At 46.3% G+C, this 14,281-nt stretch overlaps 1 protein-coding gene across 1 annotated transcript in view; it reads right to left on the bottom strand.

The window, feature by feature from the left end:
- LOC137429455 (SCO-spondin) overlaps positions 1-14,281 on the bottom strand; it is a 444,698-nt gene that overhangs the window by 340,151 nt on the left and 90,266 nt on the right. The window contains exons 15-16 of the mRNA XM_078781076.1: positions 3,752-3,923; positions 12-258 (exon numbers count right to left, since the gene is read on the bottom strand). Coding sequence (XP_078637202.1) covers positions 12-258; positions 3,752-3,923 — 419 coding nt within the window. The remainder of the gene's footprint in view (positions 1-11; positions 259-3,751; positions 3,924-14,281) is intronic.

Here is a 14,281-nt window from a genome sequence, read left to right as displayed (position 1 = left end):
GTGCTACACACCAAACACTGCATCCTCGACGAACAGTGTGACCCGGTGGGTGAGCAATTCCACCCTCGAGGCAGGGACAAAGTTCAGCAGGCACACAGAGTCCTCGCTGCTCATCCCGTAGGGTACCACGGGGACAGACACATCCAGCCACACACCCCTCGTCCATTTGGCAGTCCAGGCCAAGTCGAAGCTCACCACATGTCCCTCCGCAGGATGGCGCACATTCACTGTATTCCTGCCCTCGAGGGCATCCCCATGCTGTGAATAACAATTACCAGAGCTTTAGGTTAATGACAATGGCAAATTGAAAACAATGAAGTCACATTGACCCATGGATGCGTCATAGTATAAGAAAATACACAACAGCAACGTATTACCAATCAGGCTTTCTGATGACAGTATGTTTTACCAATGATTCACATCCATTCATCAAACAAAATTTACTTCATCCCGACTAGTTGATGCCAAATCCCCCCTTCCCCCCCCAACACCAACCCCCTAGTTCCCATGGAGGTGATAATAATCGCAGTATATTTGGCTATCTACAATATAAGAGAGATGTGTCTGTGTCGCCATTTTTCTCAGAGTTGGCTGAACGGATCTTCGTCAAACTTTCAGAGGTTCATCAGTGAGTGCCTGGGAGTGTTTTAGGCAAAAAAAAAAAAAATTGAAAAAAAAGATAGTTTTTTTGGAGTTTTTTATTTTTAAATCGCCCGATAGTGCCGAAGCCTTTTAAAATTAATGACAGTAATATATACACGTACACATTCACATAAATAAATTTTAAAAAATCAACAGACATTTGAATACAAATAAATCAATTCCGGAAGTGTACGAAGTTGATAGTACGGCGTCTTCTTCTTCCTGATCGGCAACACACTTAACTCAAGCGTGATGAACGCCACATTCACCCCATTCACCCACCAGCATATATATATGAACCCCCTTCCTCTCCTGCCTCCCCCCTTTCCCCCCTCCCCCTTCCCCACCTCCTCCCCTCTCCCCCCATCCCCCCTGACCCCATCCCCTTCCCCTCCTCCTTCCCCACCTCCCCCCCTCTCCACCCAACCCCCACTCCACTCCTCCCCTCCCCTTCCCCCCCTCCCGCCCGGCAACGCCGGGTACTTCTGCTATCTACTATATAAGAGAGATGTCTTTCTGTGTCGCCATTTTTCTCAGAGTTGGCTAAACGGATCTTCGTCAAACGTTCAGAGGTTCATCAGGGAGTGTCTGGGCGTGTTTTCGGCAAAAAAAAAAAAATTATGAAAAAAGAAAGATCGGTTTTTTTGAGTTTTTAAATAAAAATCGCTCGATAATGCCTAAACCTTTTAAAATTAATGACAGTTATATACAAGTACACATTCACATACATAAATACAAAACAATCACCAGGCATTTGAATACAAATAACTCAAAAGATTCCGGAGGTGTACGAAGTTGGTAGTATGGCTTCTTCTTCTTCCTGATCGGCATCACCCACCAGCATAGAGATGAACCCCCTTCCTCTCCTGCTTCCCCCCCTCCCTCTCCCCCTTCTCCCCTCTCCCCCCCTCCCCTTCCCCCCCCATCCCCCCACTCCTCCCCCATCCCCTCCCCCTCCCCATCCCCCTACCCCCCCTACTTCCCCCCCGTCCCCCCTACCCCTCCCCCGCCTGGCAATGCCGGATACTTCTGCTAGTACACAATATATCACCAGTGCCTTCAGCATCAAGGCAAAGTAACAAGTCTGAAAACTGCATACCTGCTCAAAGTCTGTTGCATAAGTTGACAATAAAGTAAATGTTACCCTGAAATCTTTAAATGGGAAATTCTCGTTTAGATATGCTTAGATTTCTCTCAGATAACTTGAAAACTCTGATAATTCCTCGCAGAACAAAATTACATGGAATTTGTGAAAAATCAAGACCCACAGTATTATGCTTACCAACAGAAATTATTTTGTTTCCCACAACAGGTAAGGTCTTGTGATGGGGAGCATTCTTTTATATGTTGTGGATGTACAGTGCCTTCAGAAAGTATTTACACCCCTTGACTTTTTCACATTTTGTTGTGTCACAGCCTGAATTAAAAATGGGTTAAAGTGAGTTTTTTTTTGTCACTGATCTACACTTAATAATACCCTATGAATCAAAGTGGTATTTCTATTTTCGAAAATTTTACTAAATAATTAAAAATGAAAAGCTGAAATGTCCTGAGTCAATAAGTATTCAACCCCTTTGCAATGACACTCCAAATTGAGGTCAGGTGCATCCAATTTCCTATGATCATCCTTGGGATGTCTCTACAACTTGATTGTAGTCCACCTGTGTCCAATGCAATTGATTGAACGACATGATTTAGAAACAAACACACCTTTCTACATTATATAAGTTCCCACAGTTGACAGTGCATGCCAGAGCAGAAACTCTAACATGAAAGCCAAGGAATTGTCCGTAGAACTCCGATATAGAATTGTGAGGAGGCATGCATCAAGGGAAGGGTTAGAACAAATTCTAGTGTTGAAAGTTCCCAAGAGCACAATCTCCATCATTAGGAAATAGAAAGAATATGGAACTGCCCAGACTCCTCCTAGACACATACCCAAGAAGACTCGAAGCTGTAATCGCTGCCAAAGGCGCTTCAACGAATTATTCACTCAGGGAGTGTGTTACATATTTATGTGAATGTATGTGAATTACTATTCAGGGCTTTGCTTATCAATGTGTAGTCGATTAAAGGTTGTTGTGATTAAAGGGTCAGGAGCCCTTCTGAGAAAAAGGAGACCGGAAACGGAAGAAGAAAAGACACGAGGTCCGGGAGACGCGACGATTCTTCTTCTTCCTCGCCAAGCTCGGACGCGAGCGGTATCGATTGAGCAACGTAAGAGAATCGGCGTTTAAAAGCCCGTCTGGCGAGAGGAGTTACCGGGACGTGTAACTACCCTTTGACACGTCAAGTCACTGTGGGTTAGTGCACGGTTAGTTCGCCTCACCGTCTACAAGGCCGCTTACGGGTCGCACCTTGGGCCGCGCGCGCTGGGCAAGCCGCGTGTTGCTTTGCCTGCTTTACTTTACCCGCTTTGCTTGGCCAGGAGGTGCGCGCTGCAGCCGTGGTTCCCGGTATGGGACGTGCCCGGGGAAAGCACGTCAGGAAGGGTCCGTTCAACCGCCCACGTGCAGAGATCGAACTCCAGGAGTACGGAGACATTGAGAGAGACATTGACCATGGAGGGAGTCGGGAGTGGGGCTCACGTGAGGATTGTATAAGATGGCCATCTTAGAGTTAATGTAGATGAGTTTACATCTTTGTACTATTGATTGCTGATTGTTGATGGTTGATTGCTCGGGGAATATATCATTGATTATTCCGGATCCTTGGTGTGGGGTTTTTTCTTGGTTGGAATTAATATTGATTGCGTTACGAAAGCGCAGAAATAATAGATCTTTCTGGCGGAGTTCCTCTCACGGTCCGGGGGTCACCGAGACCAGGTCGTCACCGGGAGGACCACGTAACAGAGTGGAATACTTATGTAAATGAGATATTTCTGTATTTCATTTTTAATTATTTTGTAAAAATATATATTTTTATTCCACTTTGACATTATGGGGTATTATGTGTAGATAAGTGACAAAAAAAGGTCAATTTAATCTATTTTAAATTCAGGCTGTGGCACAACAAATTGTAAAAAAGTCAAGGGGTGTGAATACTTTGTGAAAGTACTGTATGTGAGGCTATTAGGAAATTGGTGATGCTATTGAACGAGTCGACTCACGGCACAGAGTAGAATTCCGCCAGCTCACAGGGGCTCTGGCCTGAGCACACTGGTGGGCATAAGCAGCCATGACATCACACAAACAAGTATCACCTCGGCCAGCTGGGCAACTACACGCTGCTGTGAGGCACGCCTCGTGGTACGGAGTCCAGTCAACCAGCAGATGGCATGCCTAAAGGTAGGAACAGCAAAAAACGTAATTGACCACCAGGAAAATATTGCAATTTCAGATGCTATACATAAGCAGCTTATGCATTTGTATGAAGCATTTGAATCTATTGGTTGGAGAACTGGCTTGACTCCACCCACAATTCTCAGGAAGAAAATCATACGTCCACGATGTTGGTTTTCTGGTAAGCCTAATATGTCTTCGGACGTCTCATAAAGTCATAATTTGAATTATCCGAGATATACAATAACCACAATGTATTGTAAATGCACATAAGCAGTAGGCATGTTTTTACTTCATGCAGGTAAGCTGGGTTATTAATTGGCCCCCGTTTGACTTAGTCCGAAACGGGGGATTTGGTCTCATCCGTCCGTCAGTGCATCTGCAACCATATCTTGGAGATGTATGGACCGATTTTGTTCATAGTTGACACAAAGACAATACATGAGGGTATACATACCGACGTCATTTTGTTTTGCGATGCAATCAAATATGGCTGACCAGTGGCCATTTTAGTTGTAAAAAAACCGATATTGAACACGTCCTCGACCATTTCTCCGGCATGCATTTACCTATCTTCTTCAAATTTGGCACACAGATAATGAATGTTGCTTTACATATGAACCTCATTTTTTTTCGAGATCAGATCCAAGATGGCCGACTGGCGGCCACTTTGTTACTTAAACGTGTCCCCATCCATTTCTTGGCCATGCATGGGCCGATTTTCTTCAAACTTGGCACAAAGACAGTACATGCGATACATATGCAGAAGATTTTGTTTTGTAATCTGACCAAAATGGCCTATTGACATCCTTTAACTCCACACAGCAAAATTACTAAAACCACGGCAAGGGCTATGACATTTTATGTATTTTTCTTCTTGGTTTTTTTCGGCAGCGATCAAGGCAGCGGTTTGGCCAATGCACCCCCATAAAAGGGATTTGCTATTTGTATAATAAATTGAGGTTTTTGTACGTAATTAGCCCAAGTTCTCAGGGCTGAGCGAGTGTATCGTGTAGCACTCACTATTCCTGGTGGTAGTGGCTATTACACAAGTCATAATGTAATAAAATATGTCGAGTCTCTGCATGAAAACCATATACATTGGAAATTATCATTACTAGGGCATTGCCCGTACTATATCTATATCTAAAATTATATCCCCCCCCTCTATTTACATGCAATGGTTTGGTCCAAAGCGAACGGCTTGCGAGTACGGTGACAATCCCCCCCCTCTATTTACATGAAATGGTTTGGTCCAAAGCGAACGGCTTCCGGAGTTTGGTAAAGAAATCGCCATCGCGTGCACAAACGCGCAGGAAAGCGAATGAATCGCAAATTCGGTTTTATTAGTTTTAAAACATAGTTTAACGCCAACATAGTTTGCAAACGTGAAATAAATGAATACGCTGTCAAATGTGCCATCCGAGGCAGAGTGTGTCCTCCACGTTCGGCACACGCGATCGTTCGCTGCTCTCTGATTGGTTGAATCGTTTTTTGGACATAGCTCGGTAAGTAATTGTCCGATTAATATGAAACCTTGAAAAGGCACATCCTCGGGTCCCCAGCAATATACCTGGCAAGTTAAAAGTATATCGGACCCGTGGTTGTCGAGAAACAGCGGTCACAGACAAACAAACGTACAGACGTACAGACAGACAGACAGAGATTACTGGAATTATAGATAGATGATTAATTGGTGTTTGTTTGTTTGACTTCTACACACCACTGAACTGAATTAGTTTAAACTGCAGCTTGTGCTCAGGGGTGAAAGGATAAAAAGGTAGTGAGACCAGGGATATAAGTAGGAGTTGATGTGTTAGGGACCGTTAGGGATGTGTTAGGAGTTGATATAGGATGTTGATGTGTGTTATAAGTAGGAGTAGGAGTTGACCAGGGACCACTTTTCGCACTTGTGTTAGTGTTGAAAAAACACTTTTCGGACTTGTGTTAGTGTTGAAAAACCACTTTTCGCACTTGTGTTGGTGCAGGAAACCACCAACAGACTTTGTTGACGAATGATGGATTGAGGGAGTGAGTGATGAGTTGCATGTAAGTATGTGAAGGTGTAAAGAAGGGAGTGGGAAAAGGAGAATATGTGGGAGTGGATGATATATATACAATCAAATTGAAATTGAAAACGTGATTTATACAATCTATAATTGCATAAACTTTCACTTGGTACTACACAATGCGTTCAGTGAGCTAACACATTGAGCGATGATCCATTAGCATAATCATGAAGCCGAGAAAATTATTATAGTACTGTACTAGTGCACTACATTTTTTACTCACCTGGAACAAAAATTATTCAGGGGAGGTATTGGCATTATGCTGTGTCAGTCAGTCAGGCAGTCAGTCAGGTGTCAGTCAGGCAGAGTCAGGCAATCGGGCAATCAGGTAATCACGCTGTATGTAAACACTCGGAACTTCTCCGAAAATACACACGATTGCCTTGAAATTTCTTGACTACAACCTGCATCACCCATGATGTACCAAAGTTTATTCACAGCTTTACAAAATATGGGTCTGGGGGTGTCTACGGGGGGTTTAAACCCCCCAAATCGGTATTTGCTTTCTTCTCAAACTACATACACGATTTTGATGAAACTTGACTACAATTACCATCACCTGTGATGTACCAAAGTTTATTCATGGCATTAAAAAAAATCGGGGTCGAAAGGAGTTTATGGGGGGTCAACTATGGTCCAGCTTTTACCCCCCAAAATAGATACTTGCATTCTTCTCTGAAACCACACACACAGTATGATGAAACGTGATCACAACCTTTATCACCAATGATGCTAAAACATATCGTCCTATTTTCACCAAACTTTGTCAAACTTCTGAGGACCAAGGGCTCCTGATGCATTGCAAATACATCGACGAAATGCAGTTTGGATTTATGCCAGGAAGAGGAACGACAGATGCGCTTTTCATTGTGAGGCAGTTGCAGGAGAAGTACATGGAGAAGAAGAAGAAGTTGTTTTTTGGGTTTGTTGATCTGGAGAAAGCATTCGATAGGGTTCCACGCAAAGTATTGTCATGGGCATTGAGAAAGTTAGGAGTGGAGGAATGGTTGATCAGAGTAGTGATGGCAATGTACAAAAGAGCGCGCACAGCTGTAAGGATGAAGGACGGGAACAGTGGTGAGTTTGAGGTGAAGGTGGGAGTGCATCAGGGGTCGGTACTAAGTCCACTACTATTTGTAGCTGTGATGGAGGTGCTGGCTCAGAACGTAAAGGAGGGTTTACCGTGGGAGTTGTTGTATGCAGATGATCTGGTGTTGATTGCGGAAAGTATGGATGGACTGAAGGAAAAGATGAACAAGTGGAAGGAATGTATGGAGACAAAAGGTCTGAAGGTGAATATCGGAAAGACGAAGGTGATGGCAAGTGGTAAAGCATGTGGTGAGGTGGAAAGAACTGGGAAGTGGCCGTGTGCTGTGTGCAGGAAGGGTGTCGGAGTGAACTCCATTCAATGTACAATGTGCGCTGAGTGGGTTCATCAAAAATGTAGTGGTCTGAAAGGGTCATTAACCAGTGTGGCAGCTACATTCAAATGTAAGGTGTGCACAGAGGGAGCTGCAGATGGAGCAAATATTGAGTTGGATCTTGGAGACGGCGTGAAGCTGGAAGGTGTGAAAACATTTTGCTACCTCGGAGACATGCTGAATGGAGAAGGTGGATCAGACTCGGCAACGGTTGCTCGAGTGAGATGTGCATGGAAGAAGTTTCGGGAACTGAGTGGCGTGCTGATGAGGAGGCGAGTGTCGCTGAAGCTGAAGGGAAAGGTGTATGCTGCATGTGTGAGAAGTGTTATGATTTATGGGAGCGAGACATGAGTAATGAACGTAGAGCAGCAACGAAGGCTGGAAAGGGTGGAAATGCGAATGGTTCGATGGATGTGCGGAGTATCGTTGAGAGAGAGGAAGACAAATTATGAATTGCGAAAGATGATGGGAATATTGCCTGTGATTGATGATGTGAAGAGGAACAGGTTGAGATGGTTTGGTCATGTGTTGAGGAAGGATGAAAGTGACTGGTTGAGAAGTGATGGAAATTAATGTAGAAGGAAGTAGAGGACGGGGAAGACCGAGAAAGACTTGGCTAAAGATGGTGGAAGAAGAAATGCAGGCAAGGGGGTTAACAAGGAGAGATGCAGAAAATAGGGCAAAATGGAGAAGATTGTCATGGGGACCGCAAGGCTAACCCCCGCTCTAGCAGGGAAAATGGCCTTAAAATGCATGTTGTTGTTGTTGTTGTGGGTCATCCATGCCTACGAGTGGTTCTCTGGTTCAATGCCTATGGGCATTGCCCCTCTATTTTTATGCAATATGGTGCCCCTCCACACTTCTCGATTGAAGTTCATAATTGTTGGATACCCACTTTTCAGGAAGATTGATTGGGCGACGAGGACCGATATTGGCCATCAAGAGGTCCTGATTTAATGCTGTGCGATTTTCTTTTGTGGGGATGAGTTAGCAGCAAACCTGGTAATTTGGATAAATTAGAAAGTTACACTTGCAATGTTTTTGACGATTTGTCAGAGGTATTTCTTTGCCGTTCAGTAGAATATGTTGTTGAAAGATTGAAACGCAGGAGTTTATGTTGAAATTTGATGTTCACAAATTAAAAGAGCAATCAACGGAAAAATATTATTTTGCTGTTTTAATTACACAACTTGTGTGTAAACAAAATTTAATTACAAAAAAATATTATCCTTCATCAGACGCAGGACTGGTTTCATCACTTATTGATGAGCCGTCAGCAACAGGGTAGATATAAACGAGCACCATTTCACATGTTCGTGTGTGTGTGTGTGTGTGTGTGTGTGTGTGTGTGTGTGTGTGTGTGTGTGTGTGTGTGTGTGTGTGTGTGTGTGTGTGTGTGTGTGTGTGTGTGTATGTATGTATGTATGTATATATATATATATTGTAGCGGTTTTGTGAATAAAGAATGACCCCCCCTCGTAGGTAGTTGCACCACAACATGTAGCCTCGCTTTAGTTCAGTTATTTCTTCGTAAATGTAAGCGTAGTCTCCTTTCCTGTGTTAGTTTGCGTTGAGCAGGCCAGTGAGTTAGGTGTTCTTTGGGCTCGAATGCCACGTGCTAGGCCTGAAACAAGTCTGGCAAGGCCGAAGGGAGGAGCTGCAGGGGAGTGGCCAGTAGGCGGCGAGCAGCCAATCGGAGCTCAAGGGGAGTGGCTCACAACGGCAGCGAGAGGAAGGGCTTGGAACATTTAGGTAAGACTCTGGGGCGGGGCCATAAAACCCTGCCCCGGGCCTCAGTTGGAGTCAGAGTGTGCCCTAGAAGTCCTGGTGGTCAGAGTCAACCTGAGAGAGTCAGTGAGAAAGAGACATTGTAGCCACGAGTGGATTCAGTTGCTTGTTATAAGCCCCCTCTGTACAGGAACTCTCCCTGTGCCCTGCTCTCTGCTGCTGCCTGTGAATAACGCGCTCGTGAGGACGATCCATTCCGGGCCACAGATGCACGGTCTCCCTGCCTGCGCTCCCAGCACACGTGCCGTGAACATCCGAGGGCCACGCCCGGCGAGGTGTCGCGGAGCGACCGGCGCCAAGGCGCATTTGGAGCGCGAACTGTCCTTCCTTCTTTTCCCTGCGTGAGTGAGTGGGCCCTTGTCCGGGTATAAGTTAAGACTGATTAAGCCTGCTCTGTGTCTCTTCGCCTTGTATAGTTGTAAATAAACCTGTGTTCTTTCTTCTATTTGATCGTGCCCGTCATTTCACCATTGGCCGAGCACTGTACGAATAAAACCACTCAAATCGGGTTCAATAAAAGCAACCGCACGAGTCACGTGATACGCAAACCGCTCGGGCGTCTTCGATTAGCGTGGCTTGTGCGAGGTCCAGTCCCCGTTTTCGTGGCAGCGTGGGTACCGAAGGTACGTGTGGAATCGACCCGATACCCTTCCGCACACTCGCTATGGGAGTGGCGACTCGGCCTCGTGGACTCGAAGACCCGAGGGCGAAAAGGGGTTTAATCCCCCCCCCTCTGTACGTCGACGGGCTTCGAGAAATCCGCAACTATATATATATATATATATATATATATATATATATATATATATATATATATATATATATATATATATATATATATATATATATATATATATATAATATATATACAGACTTGGCATTCAATATGGAATATTTTTTTTGTGGGGGTGAACTTACTTTTCAAGATGTCTTAGAACCAAAAGTTCATTGAAATTATGTTGAAATTATTCTGCATTTTGTTAATGTGACCTTTAAAAGAAACAAAAACCACATTTGACATTTCGAAACAAATAAATTGATCCTTGAAAGTGATGTAAACTGATATCGAACTCAATTCATGAACAGCACTGTGTTAAACTTCTGTACGTTTTCCAGAAGTATCTCTTTCTTTTGCACATTAGCCAAAAAATTTTTTAACAAAAACAAAAGTTAAATTACGACTGGGATTACGGACAGTAAAATTACAGTTCAGTACTTCGTGTAACCCCCACGAGCATTCAGGAGAGCACGTACACGTTGAGGCATGCTGTTCACAAGATTTGCCAAGGTTTGGACAGGAATCGCTTGCCATGCAGTGACAATAGCCTGCTGCAATTCACGCACAGAGGTCGGCTGCTGGTCCAAGTCATCGATTTGATGCGTTAATTCTGCCCACAAGTTCTCTATCGGATTCATATCCGGGGACATGGCAGGCCACTCCATATGCTCTACACCACGGTCAGCAAGAAAGTGTTGGATCATGCGAGCACGATGAGGCCGTGCATTGTCATCTTGGAAGACAAAGTTTCCTCGAAAGGCTGCACGAGCAAATGGAAGCAATGTTTCTTCCAGAATGGCCCTGTACTTGAACTGGTTCAGGTTTCCATTCAGAACAACCAGGTCAGTTTTGCCCCCTGCATGAAAAGCAGCCCAAACGGTCACCCCACCACCTCCAGCTTGGACTCTTGGCACTATACAATCTTTGTTGTAGGCTTCATGCACTTGTCTGCGCACTCGGATGCGGCCATCTTGACGATAGACCAGAAATCTAGACTCGTCACTGAAGATCACGTGATTCCAGTGTCCTGGCTGCCATTGACGGTGCCCTCTGGCCCACTGCAATCGGCGCTGGCTGTGTTGTCTGGTGAGGAGTGGCTTTCTCAGGGGACGCCTGGCACGATAGCCTGCTTGAACCAGTCGTTGGTTGACTAGCCTTCTGGATACAGGCACATTTGTCAGTTGCTGCCACTCAGCCCTAAGCCGATTAGCTGACTTTGTACGGCCATTGTGGACTAACCGGTGCAGCTGGCGATCATCCCTCCTTGTGGTTCTGCGGGGACGTCCTGGCCTCGGTATTGGAGTAGGGTCACCCCTCTGAGCATTTCGTTTCAGGATCTTTGACACTTGACCTTGAGTGATGCCATACTGCCGAGGAATAGCACGCTGTTTCATGCCGTAATTTCGTAAAGCCACCACTCCATGACAAAAAGCATTGTCGAGTTGACGGACCATCTCCAGAGGAAGCGGCAATAACTTTTGGAGACGTGCAGCAGTTGTTTTCCACTAATACAGAACACAACAACCCTTGTATACCTGACTGTGAAGGCAATCATCAAATGCACCTGTCCGTACATTTTGCCACGCCACCTGTGATATAATCCTGTTGTTGACTTCTTGCTGCGACAGACAAATCAGTGACATGGTTCTTTTAACAATTAAATCACCAAAGTGTAAAAGAAACTCACCAGATTGATATACCGAGTTGAGAAAGTAAACCCAAGTCAAGGAAAAAAAAATATTCCATATTAAATGCCAAGTCTGTATATACATAGTCTGTCAAGTCTGTTTTGTATATAGTCTGTTTTGAGTCTGTCAAGTGAGCCTAATAAAGGTTAAAGTCTGTCCCCTATAGTTAGTCACACAAGCAACATGTAGCCTCGCGATAGTATAGTTATGTCTTAGTATTTGTGAGCTTAGTTCCTTTCCAGTGTTAATTCTGCATTGAGTAGGAGCCAGGGAAATAGGCCCTACTGCCACCGATCATCCTACATCCGTAGCCTCAATCCCTTTTGCGTTAACGTTGGTTCATATTGGGCGAGTTAACACGAGGCAGGCAGAGGAGGATCGGGGCATAGAGAACCGTAACAATTGGTGTCGGGGAGTGGGATTTGGAACCCTAACAAAAATATTTTAGACGAATTGGCTCCAAATTACGAGCGACCGAAATTTAGTATTAAAAACAAATTTAATTCGTACCATGGCTAGCCAAAGCGGTCGAATGCCGGTGGGGATAGAAAATGAGGTAGAGGAGGTAGAATCGATAACCCAGGACCCACGGGAAGAATTGGGAGACGAGGAGGACATTGATGAGGGGCCGGCAGTTGGGGAAGAAAATGGCGGCGCCTCGCACGTGGCGGCGAGAGCCGAGCCCACGGCGCCAGGGGGTTCGGACCTGCACTTACTCCTAACTCAACTTATGCCATGCGTGGAAGAAGAGAGGGACAAAACAAGAAGGGAAATGAAGGACGAAATTCAGAGACTAAAGGATCACATGAATAAAATTAATGAAAGAATGGACACCCGAGGGGAGACATTAAAAAAGATGAGGGAGGAATCCAGGTGTGATATGGAAAAATTGGGGGAGGACATTGGGCGCAAGCTGGGCGAGGAGGTCGCATTGGTACACGACGAGGTAACGCGGTGCGAGGAACGCGGGGAGAGCGAGGTAGAGCAGGGCGCGGCTACATGGACTGAGGGAATAGAAATCGCGACTCAGGGTGTAGAAGAGCCGACGGCCGCCGAATTAGAAAAGCAAATTTTATGTGCACCGGCGGTCGTCGAGGAAATAATTAAAATAAAAGAAATGGTTATAATTGAATTTGAAGAGAAGGCAGAGTCAGAAATAGGAAATAAATCGCGGGAGGAAGAGATGGAATCCGCGCAAAGTCCGTGTTCGCATCATGATGTCGTGCTCGCTAACAAAATGGAAGGTTTGCAGGTGCGGTTACCGGAGAAGAAGGTCCCTAAGGTGAGCAGGAATGTGTATGGCGGGAAAAGGTTTTTGGCGCGCTTGGGATCGAGACGAAGCCCGGGAGCTCGTGGAAGGTCCTTTGTGCGGTGTACGCAAGCGAATGGCGCGCGTGTGCGAGAGAAGTTTGCACCGGAGCGCGAGTGTGTGACGGAATGTGAGTGGGAAGAGTGTGTCGGAGAAGGGTGTGAAACAGAGTGTGCGATGGCCGAGGAGAGTGAGGGAGAATGCACACCACAGCGTGTTGTAGAGTGTGCAGGAGTGCACACCAGAGCACGTTATTGGGTGTGTACCAGGAGAGTGCACACCCGTGGACGTTACGGAGTACGTAACGGAGGGGTGTACGCGAGGGTGTGCGATGGCCGATTGTGTTATGGAGTGTGTAACAGGGAAGTGAGCGGTAAAGGAGTGTGTGGAGGAAAAGTGTGTAATGGAGTGTGTGAGGGGTATGAGTGCGCCTAGGTGTGCAGGTGCGAGTACGGTGTGCGAGGAAGAATGCACACCGGACCGTGTGCAGAGAGAGCGTGCAGTAACAAAATGTATGGAGTGTATGGGTGGCGCTGGAGCGCCGCGGTGTACGAGTGTGGAGTGGGTCGCGTGTGGGGAGAATGCGGCTCGAGCATCGACACAGACCGGGGGAGCGTTTAGCGCGACGTATAGCCGACGCGAGCCCTCGGTGAGCTGTGTGCTTTGTTTGCTGCGGGGATCGGCGGGGATCGTTGCCGCGGCGGTCTCACAAGGTCTGGCGTGCACGGTTCACGCCGGGCCCCGCCCTGTATGGTCGGTGCCGCGCCTTGGCGGGAAAGGCGATCGGCACGGTTCAAGGGGAGGAAGGAGAGGTCGGAGCCGCACCCCCTGGCGGCTGCGGTGCTCCGACCGTGGGCAGTTGGGCCATCGTGCGTGGGACCGCAAGGCCTCGCGCAGAGATGGCGCCTTGAACCTTGGCCCAACCAAGCCTCCTCCCCTAGATCGAAAATGCCGGACGCGTTTTTGGCATTTTCGGCATTTTCGAAAATGCCGAAAATGCCAACCTACAGGCGACAAACCACCCGCATGCATCGCTCGGCTTTTCGAAGCCGAGCTGTAAAAATGTATTTCTGCACGGAGAGGCTCGAGTACGGTAGAGGACGGATAGCAATGGTGTTGGGGAATGGTGCCCGGCGTGGAGAAGTGGGAGTTTTACCATTCCTCGCCAGGGCTCATGAGCATTAGATTAGGGGGATGGCAGTGACATGCACATGGAGGGACCAGCGATGGTTACCTCCATGGGGCAGCGACGCTAGCCGAGGACGGGCTAGGTTAATTGCTCGGGATTTAGCTGACTTTAGAAGA

Source organism: Myxine glutinosa, chromosome 6, assembly GCF_964187855.1.
Source record: "Myxine glutinosa chromosome 6, kmMyxGlut1.1, whole genome shotgun sequence".
Lineage (NCBI taxonomy): Eukaryota > Metazoa > Chordata > Myxini > Myxiniformes > Myxinidae > Myxine > Myxine glutinosa.
This window is presented reverse-complemented; position numbering and strand designations above follow the sequence as displayed.